Raw genomic sequence first — 23,000 nt, 5'->3', positions numbered from 1 at the left:
CTGCATTCAGGTTTATGTACCATTTGGAGGTTGTTGGGTTTTTGTTTGGGTTTTTTTGTATGAGGGTTGATGTAAAGGTGGAAGTTAATATTTTATAGGTAGGTATTTTGTTGACCCAGCACCATTTGTCATTGAGATTATCCTTCTCCATTGAGCAGTCTTGGAAATTTTGTTAAAATCAATTGACTGGTTGGGAGCACAGCTCACAGGTAGAACTCTCTCCTGTCATGCACCGGCCCTGGGTTCCACCCCCCCCCGCCCCCCCCACCCCCCCCGCCCCCCCACCCCCCCCGCCCCCCCCACCCCCCCCGCCCCCCCCGCCCCCCCCACAACAAAAAAACAAAGCCAATTGCCTAGATTAATTTGATTGTATTTCTGGAATCTATTTTGTTTCATTAATATCTTACTCTTTCTTTATACTACACTGTGTGGATTTATAATAAATCTTTTTGGGAGGATTTGGTGGTACTGAGGTTTTGAACTCAGGGCCTTATACTTCTGGGCAGGTGTTCTACCATTTGAGCCACAGCCTCAGGCCTTCCTTTTTTTTGCTTTAGTTATTTTTTGGATAGGGTCTTGCAATTTTTCCTAGGGTGGGCCTTATACTGTAATCCTGTTACCTATGCCTCTTGTGTAGCTGGGATTACAGATACATATCACCATTCCTAACTAGTTTATTGAGATGGAGTCTCACTAGCTTTTTTGCCTGAACTGGACTCAAACCATGATCCTCCTGATCTCAGCCTCCCAAGTAGCTGGGACTACAGGTGTGTACCACTGTAACCTTGCCTATTAAAATTCTTAAAATCACAGGGATGTAGCTCAGTGCACTTGCCTTGCATGCACAAGGTTCTAAGTTCATCCCCAGCACTACCAAACAACAAAGTCTTAAAACCAGGTAGCATTAGTCATTTGTTATATTTCAAAATGTTTTGTCCACTCTAGATCCTTTGTGTTTCCATTTTAGAACCCAATTGTCGGTTTCTATAGAAAGATTGTCTAGGACTTTCATTGGGGTAGGACTGAGTAAGTGAACTTGGTGAAAATGGGCATCTTAACAATATAGGGCCTTCCTATCCATGAACATATTACATCTCCCCATTTACGCAGGGTTTCTTTAATTTCTCACAGGATGTGTTCACCAGGACTTCCTAGCTTGTGAATCCAAGGATTCTTTTCAGTCCTCATGCTGCCAGAACTCAAGAGAGAATGAGCCACTCCCTCTTTCTTCTGCCTCCCTTCCCTGACTTTGTGTTCACCCTGTCTTCATCACTCTTCTGTCCTTAGGATTGTCCCACCCTGTTCTCTTGCAGGCACCTTACCTGTTTCTAGTGACCACAGGAGAAACAACTGGAGCTGATCACCAACACTCCAGGTGTCTTCAGTTGAGAAACTGTTCTGGACAGAAGGCTTCTTTTTGGATATTTTAGAAAAGGCTCTCCCTTCCCTCCAACATTTGTGGGCTGGTAGTGTCTCAAAAAATGTACTGTTCTTGGAGTGGATGAGTCTGGAGATTAGGGGGAAATTGTCATTTTGAAAAATCTAGCAGTTTTGCAGGTTTTCCTACTCACCTTCATGGGTTTCTTTGAGTCATTTCCTTTTTTTCTTTAAATCATGCCAACTTAAAAAAAAAATTACTACCTCTATCTAGTTTGGTCATTTCATTCACTCCAAAATAATACCCCTTCTCCATTAAGCAGTCTCTTCTTACTCTCCATTAGCTGCAGCATCCACCAGTCCATCAATGTGTCTATGGATTTATCTATTCTGAATGTTTCACATAAATGGAATCATGCTATGTGACCATTGGTGGTCAGCTTCTTTCAGTTAGCATAGTGCTGGAGGCTCTAGAGTCACTTTTTAGCTGTTGACTTTGATAAACTGTTTTCCATCATTCACTGGGAATCCCCAGTTATACAAGAACATTTAATCATGTTAAAAAAAAAAAAAAACTACGGAAAATCCCAAACTAAATTCCTCTTTAACAAGATGTCTGTAGGAAAAAAAAAAAAGACAAAAATGAGAAAAACTGCCCTCTGCTGAAAGCTAGCTGTGGAGGTCCTCAGACCCTAGCAGTAGGACGTGGAAATCCCATCCTGTCTGTCCCTTACGAAAGGGGTGTCCAGTCCAGCCTCACTGCTGTGACCAGGCAAGGGGACGACATGCTGTACATCTCTTGCTTCAGACCAGAAAGGTACAGTCCAGACGCTTAACTTCCCCATTCCCACCCCTAAATCCTCCTGGCTCTTTGTAACATCTGTGGATTGGCTGTTAATGTGGGTTTTATGATTTTTTTAAGATAAGGAGGAATGAAGTTATGCTAGCACACTTAAATGCACACACACAAAATATCACAGGAGAATTATATACAACCTTTGAGGGAAAAGAGGAAATATCCTCATTTTATCCCTTTCTCCTCCCTTAGTTTCTATCTGAGAATCGTTAAGTATAAAGGCATAAAAAGAGCCATATGTGACAGTGTGCGCCTGTGATCACAGCACTGGGGAGGCCAAGGCAGGATGATCATTAGTTTGAAGCCAGCTTGGGCTACATAGCAAGACTCTTTCTCAATAATAATATAAATAATAGCAGGTGCCAGTGGCTCATGCCTGTAATCCTAGGTACTTGGGAGGCAGAGATCAGGAGGGTCACGGTTGGTTCCAGGCCAATGAAGGCAAAATATTTCGGAAACCCCCAGCTCAAGGGAAAAAAGCTGAGTGCGGTGGTGTGCACCTGACATCTTAGCCAGGGCGGGAAGCATAAAATAGGATGATTGTGGTCCAGGCTGACCTGGGCAAAAAGAAGACCCTATCAACAAAATAACCAGACCAAAAAAGACTAGAGGCAAGGAGATCTTTTCTCCAAAACAACCAAAGAAAAAGGGCCGGAGGCGTGGCTCAAATGGTAAAGCGGCCAGCCTGGCAAGCAGAAAGTCCAGTACAGCCAAAATTAATAATGGCAATAAAAGTATAGAAAGTAGGTCCCGTATCAGTCTTCTTTTGCAAACTGTGGAACAGGAGACGCTCACAACCCACTTCGGAGTCAGAAGCTCAAAATGAAGTCATATTGGTGAATGTGCGCTCTTGTCACATGCTCGGTGCTGCATCCTTTTCAGTTTGCAGTGTTCAGTTGCACGGGAAGCCTACTCTCTCTGTTCTCATCTGCTCCTCCTGCGACGCTGTTCTAATTTCTTCTGACTCGAGTCTCTGTCCACTCCAGTCCTGCTCCACCGTGGGCAGCAGCAAGCCGACTCCTCCCACGTTGCACGTCCAGGACCAAGGGCGTGATTTAAGTTTGAAATCTTCGAATTCAGCGCTAACTGAGCCCGGCAGACGCCGACCCGCCCTCAGCAACTGCAGCCCAGGCCCCGCCCCTCTGCGCCCATTGGCACATTCAATTCACGCCCGCACCAATGGGCGGCGGCGGCGCCGCTGTCAAAGACCAGAGCCCGCCACGGCGACGTGCGCAGAGTGCGGCGGCGGTGGCCGGAAGCGGTTCGCGGAGCTCAAGGCTGAGGGAGACGCGTCCCCGACTCCAGGCTGCCATGAGCACCCCCACCGTACCCCGGGACCTGCAGCTGCCCGCGACTCAGAGATCCCAGACCGCGTTCAGAGGTGGGGGGCGCGGTGGCGGGAGCGTGCGGGGACCCGGCGGCCCTCAGTTGTTGGTGTTAGAACCCTGACTGGCCGCCCGTCCTTGTCCAGCAGCCTTCCCGGCATTTGTGGGACGGGCCGTGGTGATGGCGTGCGGCCTGGGCGCCTCCGGGGCGGTCACTCCCCGCCTGAGTGGGCTCCCTAGCGGAGGCGGACCTGCTGCGAAGGAATCGGTTTGGCCACGAAGGAATCGGTTTGGCCACGAAGTTCGCGCGGCGTTGGGAGCCGGGCTCCGCGGGGGGCGGGGCTGCGGGGCGCCGAGGCCGACTGCGCCTGCGCGGGACTCCTGCTGACTGCGGGGCGGGATCCAGAGCCAGATTCTGGAGCGAGGCGTTGTCCGGTCGGATGTTTTCAATTTAACATTTCGTCTTCGACCTTACGGAAACCTAGAGTTGTGTGTTCCACAAAAATAGTACCGTTGTGTCTTTGTTCTATGCACGACAAGTGTTAGGACTACCAACCCTACCCAAGTAGAACTTGGAGACTAGAGTCTCATCTTTACCATTAAGTTCCTTGCACTTGGCTTTGGGTAAACAGGTATTGAAAATGACGTTCTCCAGATTTTTCAGTGTGAGTCTTGTGCAGAGTGATTACAAGAACCTTCTATGCTAACAATCTCTTAATAATGGGATTATTTCTCAAAAGCAATACCAAACTGAGAAATTTTGTTAGATAGGAGATACTTTCTCAAGTAGAACAATTTTTGAAGTAAAATCCTTTAGCCAACTCTATTTATTTGATCTTATTTGATGGTTTAACTAATGTTGATATTGCCCTTTTATTAGAGCAAAGAAGACAGAAACTTGCAGAACATCTGTTAAGACGAAAAACAATGTTTGCATGCAAACAGGAAAATAAGATAGCCAGGTAAGGTCAAGTTTATTTCATTTCTGGAAAATTCTATTAGAGCTGTCCAATAAAAACCTAATTTGGCTGCCGTGGTTACGCATGCCTATAATTCCAGTTACTCTGGAGGATCATGGTTAGAGGCCAGCCTGGAAAAAAAGTTAGTGAGGCCCCAGCTCAACAAATAAACTGGGTGTGGTGGTGTACAGTTGTAATCCTAGCTACATGGTAGACATAGGTATGAGGATTGCAGTCCCATGCCACCTGGGCAAAAAGCATGAGACTGGCTGAAAAATAACTAAAGCAAAAACGACTGGGGGTGTAGCTCAAGTGATAAGAGTGGGTCCAGTGGATTGATAGACCCTGAATTCAAAAACATGGCATGAATTTTAATACAATTCCTAGTATTATTTCAACATGTGATATTAAAAAGTGTTAAAGGCTGGGGAGGCAGCTTAGTGGTAGCATGCTTAACTAGCCTGTGCAAGGCCCTGGGTTTAATCTGTAGCAACACACACAAAACAGTAGTTAAGATATTTTACATCCTTTTTGGTACAAAGTCTTCAAAATCTGGTACATATTTTATACTTTCAGTACATCTCAATTTGTACTAGCCACATTCCGCTAGAGGCTACTTTATTGGATGGTGCACTAGATCATCATTTTCTATATAAATTGACACTTGATGGGCATGGTGGCTCACACCTATGACTCAGGAGGTGGAGGTCTAGAGAGGGTTGTGGTTCAAGGCCATCCCGGGTTAAAAAAGAAAAGTTTCCAAGACACCCATCTCAGCCAATAAAAGCTGTGCATAGTGGCACACCTGTCATCTCAGCTATGCAAAAATCATAAATAGGAAGATCTCTCCATCCAGGAAAGCTTAGGCATAAATTCAAGATCCTATCCCAAAAATTATGAAAGCAAAAAATAGGACTGGGGTTGTGGCAAAATGGTAGAGCACTTGGCTAGCAAGTTCAAGTCTCTGAGTTCAAAACCTCAGTACTGCAAAAAATAAGTAGATAATAGATAAAAGACTAAGTTCACATTCTTGCTGGGCACTGTTGGCTCATGCCTGTAATCCTAACTATTTGGGAGGCAGAGATCAGGAGCATCACTGATGGAAGCTAGTCTGGACAAATTGTTAGATCCTATCTTGAAAATACCCAACATACACAAAAAAAGGGACTGGCAGAGTGGCTCAAGTGGTAGAGCATCTGTATAGTGGCATTCACTCAGGTAAGGTCCTGCATTCAAACCCCAGTACCATCAAAAAAATTCACATTCTTAAGAGGAAATAACTTTAAAGCAAAGTGTTTGTATATACCAAAATACTGACTTGTGATCTATGTATGCTACAAAAGTTAAGTCTTTTTTATTTTTATTTTTTTTGGAAACAGGTTCTCCCAACAGACCTCAAACTTGTCATACTTCTGCTTCAGCCTCCTGAGTGTGTTCCACCACACCTGGCATGGTCTTTCTAGAATTTAGTAAGGCTTTTGGTTTTTTGGTGCTAGGGATTTAACCCAGGGCCTCCTGAATGCTAACTGCACATACCACCACTGAGCTATACTCCCAGTCCCTTAGCAAGGTTTTTTTGTTTAGGGTATGGTAGGCTTTTTTTTGGTTTTTTGTTTGTTTTTGGTGGTGCTGGGGTTTGAACTCAGGGCCTTGAGCTTTCTAGGCAATCCCTCTCCCACTCGAGCCATGCCCCAGTTAGATTTTTGTTTAATTCTTCATAGAAATATTTTCATATATTTTATTAATTATTATTTTGTTTAACTAGTACCTGGTTATGCCAAAAACAAATACCACCATGAAAGTAGAAAGTCAAATGGTCTCCTGGCTGTAGATTTAACCACTAATACCATCTTTTCAGGCTTTTTATCTTTTTATCTAAGAGTGATAAGCAACTATTACTCAAAAGGTAAGTACAGGCTGTGTCAAAGTTCTGCACCTTTGCCAGTGTGACTGAACAAATAGATGTGAAAGGCAATGTAACCAAAATGAAAGGAATATAAAAAATTGTATTCCTTCAAAATCTTCTGATAACGTAACCAATTCAGCTACAGCAACTGAAACACATAATTTTGAGGATGGCAATCAAACTCTTTGGTTATGACCAATTAAAGATTTTATTAGCTGTGAAAGTACCAGATGTTGTCATTTCTAAGATGTACATTTCTCCTTTATCATAATCTCTGAACTTGAGACATTGAGACATGCCTTAGAATTAATGGCATGTCTAATTGACACAATTTTCCTCTTTCTTGGTTTTACACAAAGTCATTAGAATCACCAGCTAAGAGATTGTCATAGCCTGTACTAAACAGTCAATAGCTGTCAAAAGGAGTTTAGGCTAAGATACTCTATTGAGATGAGGGTATTAAAACTTGTAAGAAAATATCTTTAAATGCCTCAGCCATCTTGTTTATGCTATTAAATCATACTATAGTAAAATTTTGCTTACTGTAGTTGAAACTCAGTTTCAACTCAGTTCGTCTCAATTTAAAATTTAAAATCGTGGGGCTAGTGATGTAACTCATTAGTAGAGCACATGCTTAGCATGTACAGGCCCTGAGTTTGATCCCCAGCACCATGCACATACACGCAAAGTAAAATTATGGGTCAGAAAAGTAGATGCAGAAAGCATAGTAGGGTAGGTTGCTCCTGGGTCCCTTGTGCAGCCCTGGATGACCCCATAATATTATATAATCAGGCCCCATGTGGGTGGCACTGCTTCCCAGAGCCTGAGAGGATGATAAAAATGTGGCAGGTAAAGTGGGGACAAGGGACCTAGGGCAGGGAAATGAGGGGTGTGGGACAGAGGCTGGTGGGAGGAGTAGCGTGTACCTGCCACCAGAACTGTGAGCCTTGCCCTGCCAATGATGACATGACCACTGCGCAATCTGAGTTCTAAGAACCAGATGATGGAGAGTGCTGAAAACAGACTGAGGCTGGGCAGAAAACAAAATTAAAATTATGAAATTAGGTAGTTATTAATGTGTCCCCACTCTCTGTTACTACAGGATTAAGTTTAATTTTTTTTTTTTTTTTTTTTAAGTAGTAGAGGCCAAAGAGTGATGACATCTGAGGACCAGATCCAAGAAGGGACAAAAGTTTTGAAACATAAAACAAAAATGGTAAGACATGAACATAGCATGTCCTACCCTTCCTCCACTTTCCCTTTCCTATGCTCTTCCTGAAAGAAATGAGTTCTAAAATCCTGATTTGTCTTAACCCTTTTAGGCCAATAAAGAAAATATCAAAGTACCTACAGAGAACAAAACTAACACAACAGTGGAAAAAAATTGTACTCCTTTAAAACCTTCTAATGAATTAACTGATTCAGCTACAGCAATTGAAACACATAATTTTGAGGCTGATAATAAGACACTGCAGTTGTTACCAATTAAAGATGATCCCCAGAGTCAAACTATGACATTAAGTCAGGCATTTCATTTTAAAAACAATAATAAAAAGAAACAAGTGACTGCAGAAAAACCAATGCAAGATGCTAACATGCCCAGGAAGCCTGTGCTTGGATGTTATCGTGGCCAAATTGTTCAGTCTAAGATTAATTCATTTAGAAAACCTCTACAAGTCACAGATGAGAGTTCTGCAACCACAAAGAAACTTTCATCTACTATCTCTAAGACCACAAAGCCTGAGCCTGTAAAGACCAGCAGTGTAACAATGAGAAGTGATAGAGCCTCAAATATGACTGCTACCAGTAAATCTGTGAGCACTACATCTCAGAGCACACAACTTATGCGACCTCCAATTAGAAATCACCACAGTAACACCCAGGACACTCTGAAACAAGGCATCAGCAGAAGCTTTGCCAATATTACCATTCGAAAAGGGCCTTCTGAAAAAGAATTATTACAATCAAAAACAGTTTTATCTTCTGTCAAAACCAGTTCTTGTCAGGACATAAAAAGAAATAAGTCACTGTCAAGAAACACAGCATCTGAAACTGTAACTAGGCCTGCTTCATCTTCAAATACCAAACTGATAGAAAAGTCAAAAACTATTGACCAGCGCAGACATACTATTGCAAAAGCAACTGTTGATAGATCAGCTCAGTCTAAAGAAACTGCAGAAGAGAGAAAGTGAGTAGATGTAATTTACTTCATTGTTTTTGTAGATCTGGCTTGTACTGTCCTTGAATATATTCTTTCATGGATTCTTTCCTGTCATGTACAGGCAGGTTTATGTCAGAACAATATGATCAGAAAGTTACTGTGTGCAGGTGTGGTTTTCAGGTTGCTTTTGGTAATCTTAAGTCAAATGCTTAATGATACTTGGAAAATATTTTATAACCTCTCCATTTAAAAATGCATTATTAGGGCCTTCGAGTATATAATTGATCTTGCTACATTCAAGATTTTTTCTCTATAAACTTAGAACTACTTAGAAGACTTGAATTATTTTTACCTTCTTCTCCATTTGACAGAGTTCTAGTTATCAAAGTAATGTTTATATACTGCTTCTGACTGTAGAGCTCGTCTGAGTGAGTGGAGAGCCAGCAAAGGAAAAGTGCTGAAAAGGCCTCCTAACTCAGTTATCCAGCCTGAGCCTGAAGGACAAAATGAAAAACCAGTCGGGTCCTTTTGGACTACTATGGCAGAAGAAGATGAACAAAGATTATTTACTGAAAAAGTAAACAAAACATTTTCTGAGTGCCTGAATCTGATTAATAAGGTAACTCTTACATTTGTACATATCAAAGGGTTAATAGGATTTTTTGTTGTTACAAATACTATATTCCTCAAAGATGTTAATATCCAGTGTGCTAAGATAGATACTTATTTTTCCCCTCAGATATTTCTGTTTCTTACATTTGTTAAACACATTTACAAATTATTTTCTCCACTTTTATCAAAGTCTAGTAACAGAAGTTATTATTAACAATAACTGTTAGCAGATTTAGTTAAGTCAGACAAAATCAACATAATCCTGGTCTTGAATTTATTGTATGATTTTCCTATTTAGATCCAAACCTTCTGGACTATAATTATCAAGTCCAGAATATTTTCTTTAATCTTGCATTTGATGCTCACTCATGTCTAAGATCCATACCGAGACTGAATACCAGATAAGATTTCAAACCTTACTCTGCTCTCTATGAACATTTCTAAATCTTTGGTGGTTCAGACCACCAAGGAAAGTTGCAATCAGGAAAGTTCTGATTCTATTCTTATTTCTGTGTAGTTGAGCTATTTTCTTTTATACTTCGGAATTTTTCTACCTTGCTTTTTAACTGTACATAACTCTTATATAAGCCACTGAAGATTCAGTTTAACCTTACTATCAAAACCCAACAAAGACAAGTGAGACCCCAAAAAACCCTACAGGTTATTCTCTATCATAAACATTTAGTAGATGCAAAAATTCTAAATAAAGTGTTAGATGGAATTCCACAATCTGTAAGAGGATAAATATCAGAATCAAATGAAGTGATAATTTTTATTAATATATATTTCATTTTTCGCTGCCTCATATACATGGTTGGTATGCTTCTTGTTAGCCATTCAAAATGAATTTGGAGTTAGAAGAATGACAGTAGTGAATAAATGTTTTTGTGAATAATTTTCTATCAACTTTTTCTGTCTTTATCACTCATTGATTGTGATTATAGTATGATTATTAATTGTTCATAGTTTGTAAGTTAAAACATAATCACAAACTTTTTCTTGTTACTTTAGGGTTGTTCAAAAGAAGAAATACTGGTCACACTAAATGACCTGATTAAAAATATTCCAGATGCCAAAAAGCTTGTTAAATATTGGATATGTCTTGTACGTATTGAACCAATCACAAGTCCTATTGAAAATATTATCTCAATCTATGAGGAGGCCATTCTCTCAGGGGCTCAGGTGAGATTAAAATTTGCTGACCTTTATTTTTACAGTGTAAATGATTCAGAATTATTTTAGCACACACCACAGTATAACTTGACAAGTTTGTGGTGTAGTAAAGGATGTTTAAAAGCCATACTTTGAAGGGCCTGAGAGTGTAGCTCAGTAGTAAAGCACAGAGACCCTGGGTTTAATCCCAACACCAAAATAAATGAAGATCATAAGCATTTCATCATACATATTTCTAAGCCTTCTAAAACTTTTCACTTATGTAACTAGGAATAATCAGACTTTAGAAAACGGATATAAGCTGAAATGTAAATTAAATGTTCTATGAGAGATATTTAACACAGTATCTTTTTGTGCAGTATCTATTTGGGAAATTTACTGGGAAACTAAATTTTCAATATTTTACATATTTAATATAAAGCAAATTGAATTAAACTAACTTTTAAAATGTTACCAAGCCCTGATGGCTTTGTGAGAGAACGCTTTCGCTTTGGGATACCTGAATGTTCTCACATTTAAGCACCATATAAATTGGTCTTGCTCAAATAAAGAAGAGGACAATAACTGTTTTCTAATGTTATTGCCACCGTAGTGGTCCAATACCATAACTTTACCCTCTTCTGCTTGTTGGTACACAAAGCCTTTGTGTATAGAGTAAATCATTTCTTTAGGGGTGTTTTGTTTTGTTTTTATGGATAAGTCTTCCTAAAATATATTTCCTTTTGACCAGATTTCTCAGAAACACATTTTTGGAGATTATATAGTTTTTTGAATTATTCTTTCTTAAGAAAGGTCTATTAACCTTAGTCTCACCAAAACCCACAAATGCTATTTGACCTTCTACACATCAAAAATAAATATTAGATGCATGGGGTTCAGTCCCCAGCATCAGGGGGAAAAAAAGAATCCACAGGTCATCTCTGAATGTTCATTATGTATAAAAACTTTGCTGAAGGGTAATGACATTTGATAGAATCCTACTTGGAAGGGAGTGTTAGTTCTCTACTTCATTGAACCAGAGAGAACATTACTGTAGCTTGTGACTGTACAGGAACAATGTAGAAGTAGAGATGTAGAAAGTAGTAATGTAAAATGAAAGATGTGGCATCAGAGCATAAATTAGAAGATAATGTCAAATTAGCCAAGAAAATTAAAAGCAGAGTGGGTAAGTAGTTCTAGAACTAACTTCTTGAACTAAGACTATGAGCTAGAGCTTCCACTTTATATAATATCTTGAATATGTTGTATGAGCAAGCATGGTAGTCAACATTATCTAGCAAATAATAGGCAGTACATTTTAGAACAAATGAAATCTGTTGATCTAACCAACCTTAAATTATTTAAAGATGCATTTAACAGCATGTGAAACAATATAACCAGGACTTCAATGTAAGAGAAAAAGAGCTATCAAACTTTAATATAGTGGGGCTTGGTGGTACACACTCATAATCCCAGCTACTTAGGAGGCAGAGGTAGAATTGTTCAAGGCTAGCTCGGACAGAAGAGCAACACCTTATCAGAAAAACAGACTAAAAAGTGTGTGGTGTGGCTCAAGTGGTAGAGCGCTTGCCCAACAAACCTTAGGCCCCGAGTTCAATCTCCAGTACTGCTGAAAGTGTGTGTGTGTTTATAAATCAGCTCTTGAATAGAGAGCCATGGCAGGCTTAGGTGGGAGAATCTCAAGTTTAAGGTCAACCTAGGCTACATAACAAGAGTCTGTTTCAGAAACAAAAAAACCCACTGCCTTATTTTAAAATGTGAAATTTTAATCACTAGTTCTAATATTTTCAACTTATACAACCTAATTTCTGAGAATATAAAACATGGATCTGCTTTCTTTAAAAAATGTTAAGCCTATTGAAGAGATGCGACATGCAATTGTAGATATCCTGACAACAAAGAGTCGAGAAAAGGTTAATTTTGGTAAGTTTTGCTTTTATTTGTTTCTTTCAAGTGAATTATGATTTTATTAACTTTCTGTACTGAATTAGTTTTTTCTTTTGTTTAACTTTTAAAATATGTGGATTCTTTCCTTATACTTCTGTTGACCTGCCTATGAGATAAAGTGCATTTCTGTCTCAAAAAGCATTGTAAATTAGGAGACCTAATTCAAAATTGTCATCGTGTGTCTATGAAACTTACTTATCTCTCTGGGCATTGATGTCCTGTCTTTTAAAATGAGGCAGTTTTAAGGGCTGGTGGAGTGGCTCAAGTGGTAGAGCACCTGACTCACAAGCATGAGGTCCTAAATTCAAACCCCACTACCACAGGGGAAAAAAAAAAAAAAAAAGGCAGCCTAGCATGCTCAAGACCTTGAGCTCAATCACCAGTGCCCCCCCCCCCCATACACACACAAAGGTGAGGCAGTTTGATTAGACAATCTTCTTTAAAGACCTTTCACTTATTAAATTCTGTCTTCTGTTTTAAGTGCTAGAAAAGCTCATTCAAGAATACTCACTCCTAGCTGGGTGCTAGTGGCTCATGCTTATAATCCTAGCTACTCAAGAGGCAGAGATCAGGAGGATTGCAGTTAAAAGCCAGCCCAAGCAAATAGTTTGGTAGATACTATTTTGAAAAAAGCCCATCACTAAAAAGGGCTGGTGGAGTGGCTCAAGGTGTAGGCCCTGAGTTCAAACTCCAGTACTATTAAAAAAAAAAAAAAAAAGAATATTCACGTAATCTCAATACCTAACTCCTTCCTTATCTGTAAAATGGGGATTCTTCAGACCATTGCATGAAGTAATATATTAAAGCAAGTATCATAGTTCGTGGCACATAGTAAGTTCATTAAACTTTAGCCATTAATATTAATTAGCTTAGATGGGAGAAAAAACTACTACATAGAAATGTAAGCTAATTTGTTTATTTGATTTAAGAAAATTATTTCTGATTATTTGCTGTATCATGCATCTATCAGCAATGCCATTAGTTCAAAAGGGAATATTTCAATTTATGGGGACTATTAAATAAGTTCCGGAGGGACATATAGAACATATATATGATCTGATGTTATAAGTAATACTTAATGAAGGAGCTTTGAGAAGGAATGGTCAGTGAATAAGAAATCTAGTATGCTACAAACAAAAGGAAGGAAAAAGTTTAAGAATAACCCAACCTTGTCTCTGAATCACTAAAGACAGAAAAATAGAAATAAACATTTCATGAAAAGAGTCGTCTTCATTGTAATTCTCACTAGGTCTAGAGAGGTCTGAAAAGATAAAATGAGCATTAAAATCTGATTCAGTTTTCTCATTTTTTTTCTTAATATTTTCTAGCAGGCTGATTACTTACTAGTCTTCAGTTGGAAAAAAAGCTTTTCATAAAGTCTTTTAATAAAGTCTGTTATACATTCTGAAATATATAAGATCCAAAAATAAAATCAGTTTTACGAATCAAAGTTAATTATAAGCAGCAAGAGGATACAAGGGGGAAATGTAAGACAAAGAATAACAGAGACAGGCACCATTGGGTATCTCTAAAGTACCGCAAGCCCACATATCCAAAGTTGAACACATCATTTTTTCCTAAACCCAATCTTTTGGTTCTGTTTCAGTGAGTGATGTTGTCTGATTGTTCAAAGCAGAATCTTGGGGTGATTTTTTATTCCCTCACCCTTTGTAATCTCATATCTGTTCCCCAGCCATTCAAGTTGAGTTTAACTCCTGAATATCTCTTAAACATGTACCCATTTTTCTATATCCTTACTCTAATTACTACAGTCAGGAACTTCTCTAGGTCTTACCTAACAACAGCAGTACTTTCCTAACTTAGTTTCTCCTCTCTTCTCCTGGTCCTTTCTAATCCACTCTCAATACTGCAGCCAAAATGCCCTATCACTCAGTTTGCATTCCTGACTCCAGCTTCTCATCTTACCCTCTCTCTCCCTCACATTCCTAAATTTCTTTTTCTAAAAGGGGGGAGCGCTTTTCCCTCCAGTGCTCTCCATGCCAGTTTTCTACTTTTTCTTAACTTATTTCCTACTTACTCTTTAGAGCTCAGTCCCTTGGAGTAGCCTTCCCAGATTATCTGCTGTTACACTTTCTCCCCACTCCCTCCCATCTAGGGTAGATAGATGCACCTGTTCTATGCTCCTTGTTTTTCCCCTATGCAATATTTGATGTGCTTGATTTACCTGTTTGTTTGCCTTTTAAGCTATAAACTGACTGGACAAGGACAGTATCTAATCTTTCTGACTCCCAGTGCTAACCCAATACCTGGCATATATTACACACTTAAATATTTGCTGAATTAATGCTCTTATATTCCCTACTTCACCTTCCACTCACTTAAAAAACCATAGAAACTTTTACAACTGAAACATCTCTTAGTAAATACTTCTAGTGATTTTTTAATAATTATATCCAGAGATCTTTTCAGCTTAATGGATTTTGTAGGCTATTTCTTAAGAATTTCAAACCTAACATTTGTTTTGAACTTTTGTCTTTCCTTACTATTTCCTCATTCCCATCATCCCTTTTCTGTTGACAAAAGAAAAGAAAAAGCCCTCCTCTGGCATAAAAATTACTCCTAAGCAAGAAATTTTAGAAGAAATTCCCCTAATACACATGAACAGTCATACAGATTCAGACAAGCATTCATTTGTTTGTTAAGTTCTAACTCAATTATTTCTCACATTGAGTCCTTCCTTCCTATCCTAACCTCTACTAACTTGCTTAGGCTATTTCAACAACTTTCTGTTCTTACCATTATGGATCGTTCCCTACCATTCTGGACAATTGTGTGTATCAACCAATATATTGTAAACAACCTGGCTCATTAATGTACTGGTGTTTGACGAACTCAGGGCCTCGGGCTTGCTAGGCAGGCACTGTGATACTTGAACCTTGCCCCAAGTCCAACAGGTAATTTTCTTTTATGCTGCAATGCAAGATTATCTTCCTTGATCTTGTCAGGTACTCCTTTTTCAAAACATAGCCATAATGTCACTTGCTGCACTGTAAACAGTTAGTTCCTTTTTATGGTTCCAATAACCCTTTGTTCTTACTTATAGCATTTATCTCATATTGTTTTCAATTGTGTCTCTTTTAAAGAATGTAAACTTCTAAAGGAGAGGGGTGATTTCATTCTTATATGTGCTTATATTCTCTGCATACAGGAGTTAGTAGATATTTATTATATAGTTGGTAGCAGTATTTGCTTAGGAAAAGTAATGGTTAGGAGATGGCTGTTTGGTTCTTTTTATTATGAAAATTTGGCCTACTAGGAAAAAACTGTATGATTTTCTTCTTAAAACCTGGCCAAAAGCTTAAATCTGTAAATGTATTTTCTACAGGAGAAAATATTGAGGACACTCATGTAATCAAGGAGCAAAACCAAGAGGTCAACATTGAAGATACAGGTGTTACTCTACAGCCAGGAAAACTGGAAATGGAGAATAAGCATCATGGAAATGTGGTATCTAAAGATAATATAAAAGAACAAGATGACAAAGTAAAAGATCCAGTGGATGAATTTAGAACCCCAGAAACAGAAACTGGAGCAAGTTGCTTAATTAAATATAATGTATCTACTACACCATACTTGCAAAGGTAAACTTTTCAGATGTAATGTGCTGTGATTTGTTTTAATGCTTAAGATGCTTAAGGGATAATAATTTTTTTTTTCCCCTGTGCTACAAATCCAGGATTTTGAGTATCCTGGGCATTCACTCTACCACTCCTAAGTATGGTATTTTTAAATCTTTGCGTAGCTTTAGATTAGAAACAAAAAACATTCGTTAACATAGAAAAGTTTTCAAACTAGTGGAATGTCATTGGGACATTTCATTATTGATTTTTGGTTTTCCTAAATAGTGCCACTTTGAAAAGAAAACTTTACATCATTGTACTTTAATCTGTGTATATTACTAATAACAGTAGGTTTTGAAACTGAGGAATTAACTGATTCTACAGACACAAGTTCTAACAATGAATAGAGGAAAGCATAAGTTTCTTATTTCAAGGACCTTGTAGTACCTCTCTCTTTCTCTTAGGACAAATAGTCATATGGTTGTGATCATTCAAGTCATAGTATGATAAATAGCATAGACGTACAAAGTAAAAATGTTAATATGCTTTTGAATTTTGGGAATAATTTTGTGTTTTTTCAGTATAAAAAAGAAGATGCAACTTGATGAAACAAATTCCGCACTTAAAGATCTAAAGTTTCTAACACCAGTAAGACGTTCCAGACGTCTTCAAGAGAAGACTTCTAAATTGCCAGATATGTTAAAAGACCATTATCCTTGTGTATCTTCACTGGAACAGTTATCAGAGTTAGGAGGTGAAACTGATGCTTTCGTATGCCGCCCTAATGCAGCACTGTGCCCTATGTTCTCTGAGACAGATACAACAGAAGAGATAAAACTTCCATGAGGAATGAGGGTTTTTATTACTCCTGGGATGGTTTTTGTGGCTTTGTATTTCCCTTAGGTCTGGAGTTGGCCAAGTATCTAAGTATTCATGGCAGTGAGCTTCTTTATTAATATTCATAATACAGGAGGAATTGCCCTTCTATGTGGAAAACTGTCCTACCTTGTCAATCTCAACAGGCTACTTTTCTTTAATATAAGTGAATTTTGTCAGCTTTTTACTGTGTTCCTTAAGAATATTAGCTTGTTCATTTTATTAAATGTAAGTACAGTAATGGTGCATCATCAGAAAATGAGGTGTTCTGGATAAAATTTACATTTTAACACTCATATTTTAAAAACTTGATTCACCTCTGTTTTTAAACAGAAGACAATTTTTTTGCCTATTGTTGCTTAGTACGGAAGTCAAAAATTGGGGCTGGGAATAGTAGTGTAGTACATGCTGCTTATCATAGCTCAGACCCTCATTCAATTCCTAACACTAAAAAAAAAGTTAAAAGTTGTAATAGGTAAGAGTGACTCCCTTTAAGTATTAAGACATAGAAGGTTTAGCTTACTTTCCTACCAGATTGTTGCGCTCTGTTACATCCCTTGGACTGCCTATGGTTCATAACTGTCACTTTTCATACGTGATAGTCTGTATGTGTGGTCCTTTGCCTCTATCTTTGCATCATAACTGAGGTTCCAAAGAAAGACAGTTAACTAAATACCCCATTTCAAACAGAAGGTACTTTGCATAAGAAAGCCAAAGTGCCAAAATCTATAGTCAGTTCCTTTTGTAGTTTGACAGTCTTAAGGTTAAAAATTTAACATCCATAGCTTCATTTGATAGTTTATAAACTATATAAGAATGGAGTTTGGGAAGGAATGTATATGTAATAAATGTCATTTCACTTTAGGTAGCATTTCTAAAACAACTAGTACTTAAACTTGCTTTTTTCTCCATAATATAAAAATGTCACTGTTAAATCATGTTTTCTGACACATGATAATTACATACAGTAAGCAGTTTTCTGTTACACATAAATACTATCAATAAAAATGTTTTATAAGGCCCTGAACTAATACTTAAATGGTATGCATCTTCTATCAACTCTATAGTTTCAAATAACTGACTTATAAAAGTGAATTTAATAACTATGTAACATGAATGTGATAATCACAGTCTTTATGCTCATTCCATTTGTGTAATAACATTATTTATTGTCCTCTTATGTTTTAGAAAGTAAGATTTTTATTTTGAAACGTTGTACCAGTAAGTATACAATAAAATATCTGTATAATGATGATTTATTTACTTATTTATTTGGTGCTGGGGATTGAATTCAGGACCTGACCACTGAGCTACACTCTCAGCCCCAATGACATTTATTTCAACAAGTACTTTATGACTCAGTGGTAGACCTTTTCCTAGCTTATGCAAGGCCTTGGATTTGATTCTTAGCACCACAAAAAAATTTTATGAAATGCCTTTTAACCACAGTGAATGAATTTGAATTTCGCCTTTGAGATACACTAAGATTTTTATTTTATTTTCTTGTGATGCTAGGGATTGAAGGGCCTTATGCATATTAAGCAGTACTTCATCACTGAGTACACCCTCAAGTCCTTTACCTTCAGCTTAGCTTGACTAATGGTTCTCAACCACAGAAAATTTGCACCATCCCCACCCTGCCCTGGACATTTTCAAAGTCTGGAGACTTTTTTTTTTTTGGTTGTCAAAACTGAGGGTAGTGGACACTGCTGGCATCTAGTAGCTAGAAGCTAGAGATACTGGTGAACATCCCATGATGTATAGAACACACCTGTCACAGTGAAGTGTCAACAGTGCTGAGGTTGAGAAACCCTGAGCTAGGTCACTGTCTCCTAGTTCGGTGACTTCTCTGTCACTCCTCACTCTCAGTCTCATGAACTTTTCCTCCAATTTCAGTAACTGATTCCTAGACCACCACATGGACTTTGGTAATGCCAAGAACTGTCCCCTTCAGAAATCTTAACATTATTTGTCTCATTCTCTTCACTATTCCACTGCCAACTTTCTTCTCCCTTGCTCCATCCACACTTGTTCTCTGACTTTTATTTAAGGTTCTCAAATGCTTTTTCCCTGGATCAGCACTAGAAGCATAGATTGCAAGCCACATATATAATTTAGAATAGTAGCTATGGTTTGAAAAGTAAAAGGGAACAGGTACAATTTTCTTATTTAACCCAATACATCCAAAGTATTTTAGCATGGAATCAATGTAAAATAAAATCTTATTAGCGATCCTAAAACTTTTTTGTGCTGTTGAAGTCTTTGAAATCCTGTGTGCATTTTGTATTTGACAGCATTATTTCTATTCACACTGTTCACCTTTTAAAGTGCTTAATAAGGGCTGGGGTGTTGCTCAGCAAGTAGCGTGCTTACCTAGCATTCACAAGGGGTTGGGTTCCATCCCCAGCACCACAAAAATAAAATGTGCTTTAATACATTGTGCATGGTGGTATGGACGTGTAATTCAGCTACTTAGGAGTCCAGGCCTGCCGGGGCTACAAAATAGATGCTGTGTCCAAAAAAAAAAAAAAAAATAGTGCTTAATAACCACACATGTGAAGTGTCTACATGTTGGGTAGTGTAAGTCTAGACTTCATTTACTTCACAATGGTATTCAGCCTAGATACCAAGGTGTGCCACCCTCAACTCTCTCATCTCAGTGTACTTCTGTTTGGCTTACCTAATATTCTGAATTTTGGATTTATCCAAACCTCTCACTGTTAGAGATGATGTAACTAACCATGGGTTGGCTCTGTGCTGCGCAATACAGTTGGTCCACAATGAGCTTCCTCTTTTTTTTTTTTCTGCTCTGGGACATAAACCTACGGCCCTGCTTCTAGTGCTCTACCACTGAGCCACACCTCCCCAATCTTCTTGTTGACCCTTGGGAGAAACTGAGGCACAATTGATTAATTGTTTGGGCTGATCAGAATTGAAACTTGGGAAAACAGATCCAAGCAGATCTCAAACAAATTTTAAAGGCAAAATCCTTAAGTGGGGAGGTAGATGTCATCAGTTGTGAAGAATTTGGATTGGTCAGCATTTGGAGGCTGAAGCACAAGAATTATGAGTTCCAGGCCAGTGTGCTGAACCCCCCCTCCTTCCAAAAAAAAAGTTGATTGGTGCAGGCAGAGTAGCAAGTTGTCTTGTAAGAAAGGGATTGAACAGAGAATATACTAAGGCAGTTCTCCAGTTCTTTGAAAGTGTCAGTGAAAAGAAAAATAACCTGGGAAAGGAAGGAAAATGGGGGCAAGAAAAGCTTGGTGGCTATCTATAGGATTGAAATGTTCCACTTTGATGAAAACTATTCCCAGCATGTAACGTACAGGATGTGGTGAGTTCTGGCCTGATGGGTTTCAGAATATGCTAAGAAAGGTGCACATCTGCGCGGAGTTAAAATTCATCTGCAGTGATGTGGCTGAGGTCTTGTCGGTTATGTCCTCTCAACCTAATATTTTGGGCTTTATAATGTGTCTTTTAATTTCTTCCACAAATAGTAGTTCCAAAGGCAATTTTTTCTTCTTTTATTATTGTTGCTAATATAACCCAAACTGGCCTAGAACTTGCTATGTCGCTCAGGCTGGCCTCGAACTCGAGATCCTCCTGCCTCAGCTTTCCTAGTGTTGGTATTACAGGTATGCCCCACCATGCCCCTTTGCTATGTAAGGGAACAAATACAGAGAGTTCAGAATAAGATGTTGCCATTTGAGGGGGCGAAAGAGGGAGGTCATTAATTCTGCCTCCACGGCTAGTAAGTGCTAGAAGTCGCTGTTGTCGCCATGAAACATCTACATATGCGCTGCCCGCTGAAGCTGAACCACAACTCGTGTTGCAGGGGCCACGTGCCCTCGAAATCACCGGAACCCGGCACACAGCTTTCAAACGCGCCCTCCTTGGGCCCGGCCGCTCGGAAAACAGCGCCTCCCGCCGCACGCGGGCAGTATCCTGGCCGGCAACCCGAGAGACGACGGTGGGTCCCGCCGCGGGGCGGAAGCGCGCGGGCTCCGGGCGGAGGCGCCGGCGCGGGCCGGGGAGCGGGTGAGCGCGGGGAGCGGGGGCGCGGGCCGGGGAGCGGGGGAGCGCGGGGCGAGGGAGCGCGGGCCGAGGGAGCGCGGGCCGGGGGAGCGCGGGCCGGGGAGCGGGGGAGCGCGGGGCGTGGGGGCGCGGGCCGGGGAGCGGGGGAGCGCGGGCCGGGGGGGCGGGGGAGCGCGGGGGCGCGGGCCGGGGGGGCGGGGGAGCGCGGGGCGCGGGGGAGCGCGGGGCGCGGGGGCGCAAGCCGGGGAGCGGGGGAGCGCGGGGCGCGGGGGAGCGCCGGGGGGCGGGGGAGCGCGGGGCGCGGGGGCGCGCGCCCGGAGGAGGAGGGCTCCGCCCACGCGCGAACCTTTCCCACCCTGGCGTAGGGTGGGTGCGGTTTGGGCGGAGCTTGCGTCCCCGCAGGGGGACGCGGTCCAGCCGCCGGGATGGGCACTTGCACGTCACTTTAAACTGAAATGCAGGCGAGGGAGCCGATCTTTGGCACAATGGGCCTGCGTCTTACTGGGTGCTATACTGAGTCGCGGGACAAAAGTGTCAGGAGTTCTGTCGCTCTTGCTTATCAGTCTCCATTGCTTAGAGTGAAGGCCATAAAGAAACAAAGGCCACAATAAACTGAGTGTAGTAGTACACGTCTGTAATCCCAGCACTAGGGAGGCTGGGGCACGACTGTGAGTTAGAGGCCAGCCTAAAACACATGAGAAGACCCTGTCTTTAAAAAAAAAAAAAAAGTTCCTGAATATGCTCAAAGACATATCTGTTCTTGGAAAGAATTGATTTTTGAAGGCAGGGCATTTGAATTGGTTATATGTGGGGAATTATTTGTAGGGTTTCTTGGTAATTCTGTGATAAACAGGAATGCAGACTGGAAGTTGTACAGGCCACTATATTACAGGGTTTGGTTTGTGGTTTTGTTTTACCTTCCCTGTTTTTAGAATTCTTAGTAGGTGGTATGATTAAAAAAAAAAAAGAGGACCAGGCTGTCATGCTGTGCTGGTATATGCTTGTAATCCCAGCACTCCAAAGGCTGAGGTAGGAGGAACTGAAGTTGAAGGCCTCCTGGGCTACACAGTGAGACCCTGTCTCAAAAAAGAAGAAACAAAAGCAAACAAAAAAGTAAAACACAAGGTATCTTTTTGGAAACTCAAATTCTACTGTTTTTTCTGTACTGAGAGAAAAAGTACATCACCTCCCTAAGTGTATCCCCACATCCAAAGTCCCCCTGAGGATCCAACACAGAGCCTCTAACATGCTAGCATGCATTAGCCCTCTCTCAGTTTTAGTAATAATAGCTGGGATTTATCCAGAACCTTCTATGGAGCAGACCAACTGTATGAAAATCCCACTAGCTGCTTCTAGGTGAAGTCAGACTAGTGTTTGACATCACTTCAGTCCCAGGTACCTCCAGTTCAACTTGTCCAAAATGAAATGGCCCCCTTCTGCCCCATGTTTTACCCCATTCCTGCCACATGATTTCCCTGTCTCCCTGAAAAACCAAACAAAAGACCATATGCACAACCATAGGGCCTTAACTTCCGGAGGGAATAGTATCGCCATTCATCCATTTGATGCCAGAAATCTGGAAATCAACCTTGTCTCCTCCCTGTCTGTCCCCCATAAATCTGTCACCAAAGATCACATCACTTGTTCTCACATTTTTCTTCCTGTTTTTCTCTTGCCTATACCCTAGTGCATCTTGTCATTATTGTCCTGTCCTTTCCATTGTTGGAGTCTCAATTGGTCCCCATTTCCATCCTGGCCCTCCCATCCCCACCATCTGGTCCGTTCACTCGGTGGCCTGAATGAGTGATTTCTCTAATATGCAGATAGGACGATTATATTCTCTTGGTTAAAGCACTTCAGAGACGGTTCATTAATTACCCTGAAGATAAAGTCCAGCAATATAAAATTGGCTTATAGTGGATTTCCTATAAATCTCTATCTACTTTACAAACCCATTAGCCTCCTTTCAATTACTTGAACTGAGCTCAGTCTCCTTTGCTTTTTTTTTTTGTGGTGCTGGGGCTTGAACTTGGTGCCTACATCTTGAATCACTCCACCAGCCTTTTGTTTTTCCGAGACACACTCTTGTAAACTATTTGCCCGGGTTGGCTTTGAACCATGATCCTTCTGATCTCTGCCTCCTAAGTAGCTAGGATTACAAGATTACAAGTGTGAGCCACTGGCACCCAGCT

The 23,000-nt window shown here is 40.3% G+C and overlaps 2 protein-coding genes and 2 non-coding genes across 16 annotated transcripts in view; all 4 read left to right on the top strand.

Moving 5' to 3' along the window:
- Positions 1–3,450: 3,450 nt before the first annotated feature.
- Positions 3,451–18,028, top strand: Ckap2 (cytoskeleton associated protein 2). 4 transcript variants are annotated; one of them, XM_020178395.2, is made up of 9 exons: positions 3,451–3,614; positions 4,439–4,520; positions 7,564–7,639; positions 7,746–8,611; positions 9,002–9,203; positions 10,208–10,378; positions 12,223–12,292; positions 15,663–15,918; positions 16,479–18,028. In XM_020178395.2, exons 1-9 carry the CDS (start codon positions 3,545–3,547, stop codon positions 16,741–16,743), a joined length of 2,058 nt encoding a protein of 685 aa, XP_020033984.2. In that variant the 5' UTR covers positions 3,451–3,544; the 3' UTR covers positions 16,744–18,028. The 4 variants fall into 4 exon arrangements, with proteins under 4 accessions (XP_020033984.2, XP_073899585.1, XP_073899586.1 ...); XM_074043484.1 differs by having other exon boundaries at positions 7,561–7,639; XM_074043485.1 differs by lacking the exon at positions 3,451–3,614 and adding an exon at positions 3,952–4,190 and having other exon boundaries at positions 7,561–7,639.
- LOC141413231 (small Cajal body-specific RNA 17) lies at positions 7,164–7,298 on the top strand. The gene has a single exon (XR_012438031.1).
- Positions 7,376–7,456, top strand: LOC141413196 (small Cajal body-specific RNA 18). The gene has a single exon (XR_012438005.1).
- A 2,590-nt stretch (positions 18,029–20,618) lies between the features above and the next one.
- Positions 20,619–23,000, top strand: part of Nek3 (NIMA related kinase 3) — a 28,932-nt gene continuing 26,550 nt past the window's right edge. For 4 of the 10 annotated variants that reach the window (XM_074043478.1, XM_074043476.1, XM_074043477.1 and 1 more), the window contains exon 1: positions 20,728–20,811. The gene's annotated coding sequence lies outside the window, so the exon portion shown is untranslated. Of the gene's footprint in view, positions 20,812–21,293; positions 21,934–23,000 lie in introns of those variants that run through there. The other 6 variants (XM_074043474.1, XM_074043472.1, XM_074043469.1 and 3 more) reach the window with 6 other exon arrangements.

Source organism: Castor canadensis, chromosome 10, assembly GCF_047511655.1.
Source record: "Castor canadensis chromosome 10, mCasCan1.hap1v2, whole genome shotgun sequence".
In the NCBI taxonomy this organism is placed as follows: domain Eukaryota; kingdom Metazoa; phylum Chordata; class Mammalia; order Rodentia; family Castoridae; genus Castor; species Castor canadensis.
The sequence above is the reverse complement of the archived record's forward strand: the minus strand, read 5'-3'. Positions and strand labels throughout refer to the sequence as shown.

What these genes read in the sequence shown, in the direction of transcription:
- Ckap2 (XM_074043484.1), top strand. Translation starts at nt 3,545, where the DNA reads ATGAGCACCCCCACCGTACCCCGGGACCTGCAGCTGCCCGCGACTCAG. An exon ending in CAGGAAAATAAGATAGCCAG is followed by an intron (nt 4,521 to 7,560) that starts GTAAGGTCAAGT and finishes TTTTTTTTTAAG; the next exon opens with TAGTAGAGGCCAAAGAGTGA. An exon ending in GAAACTGCAGAAGAGAGAAA is followed by an intron (nt 8,612 to 9,001) that starts GTGAGTAGATGT and finishes TTCTGACTGTAG; the next exon opens with AGCTCGTCTGAGTGAGTGGA.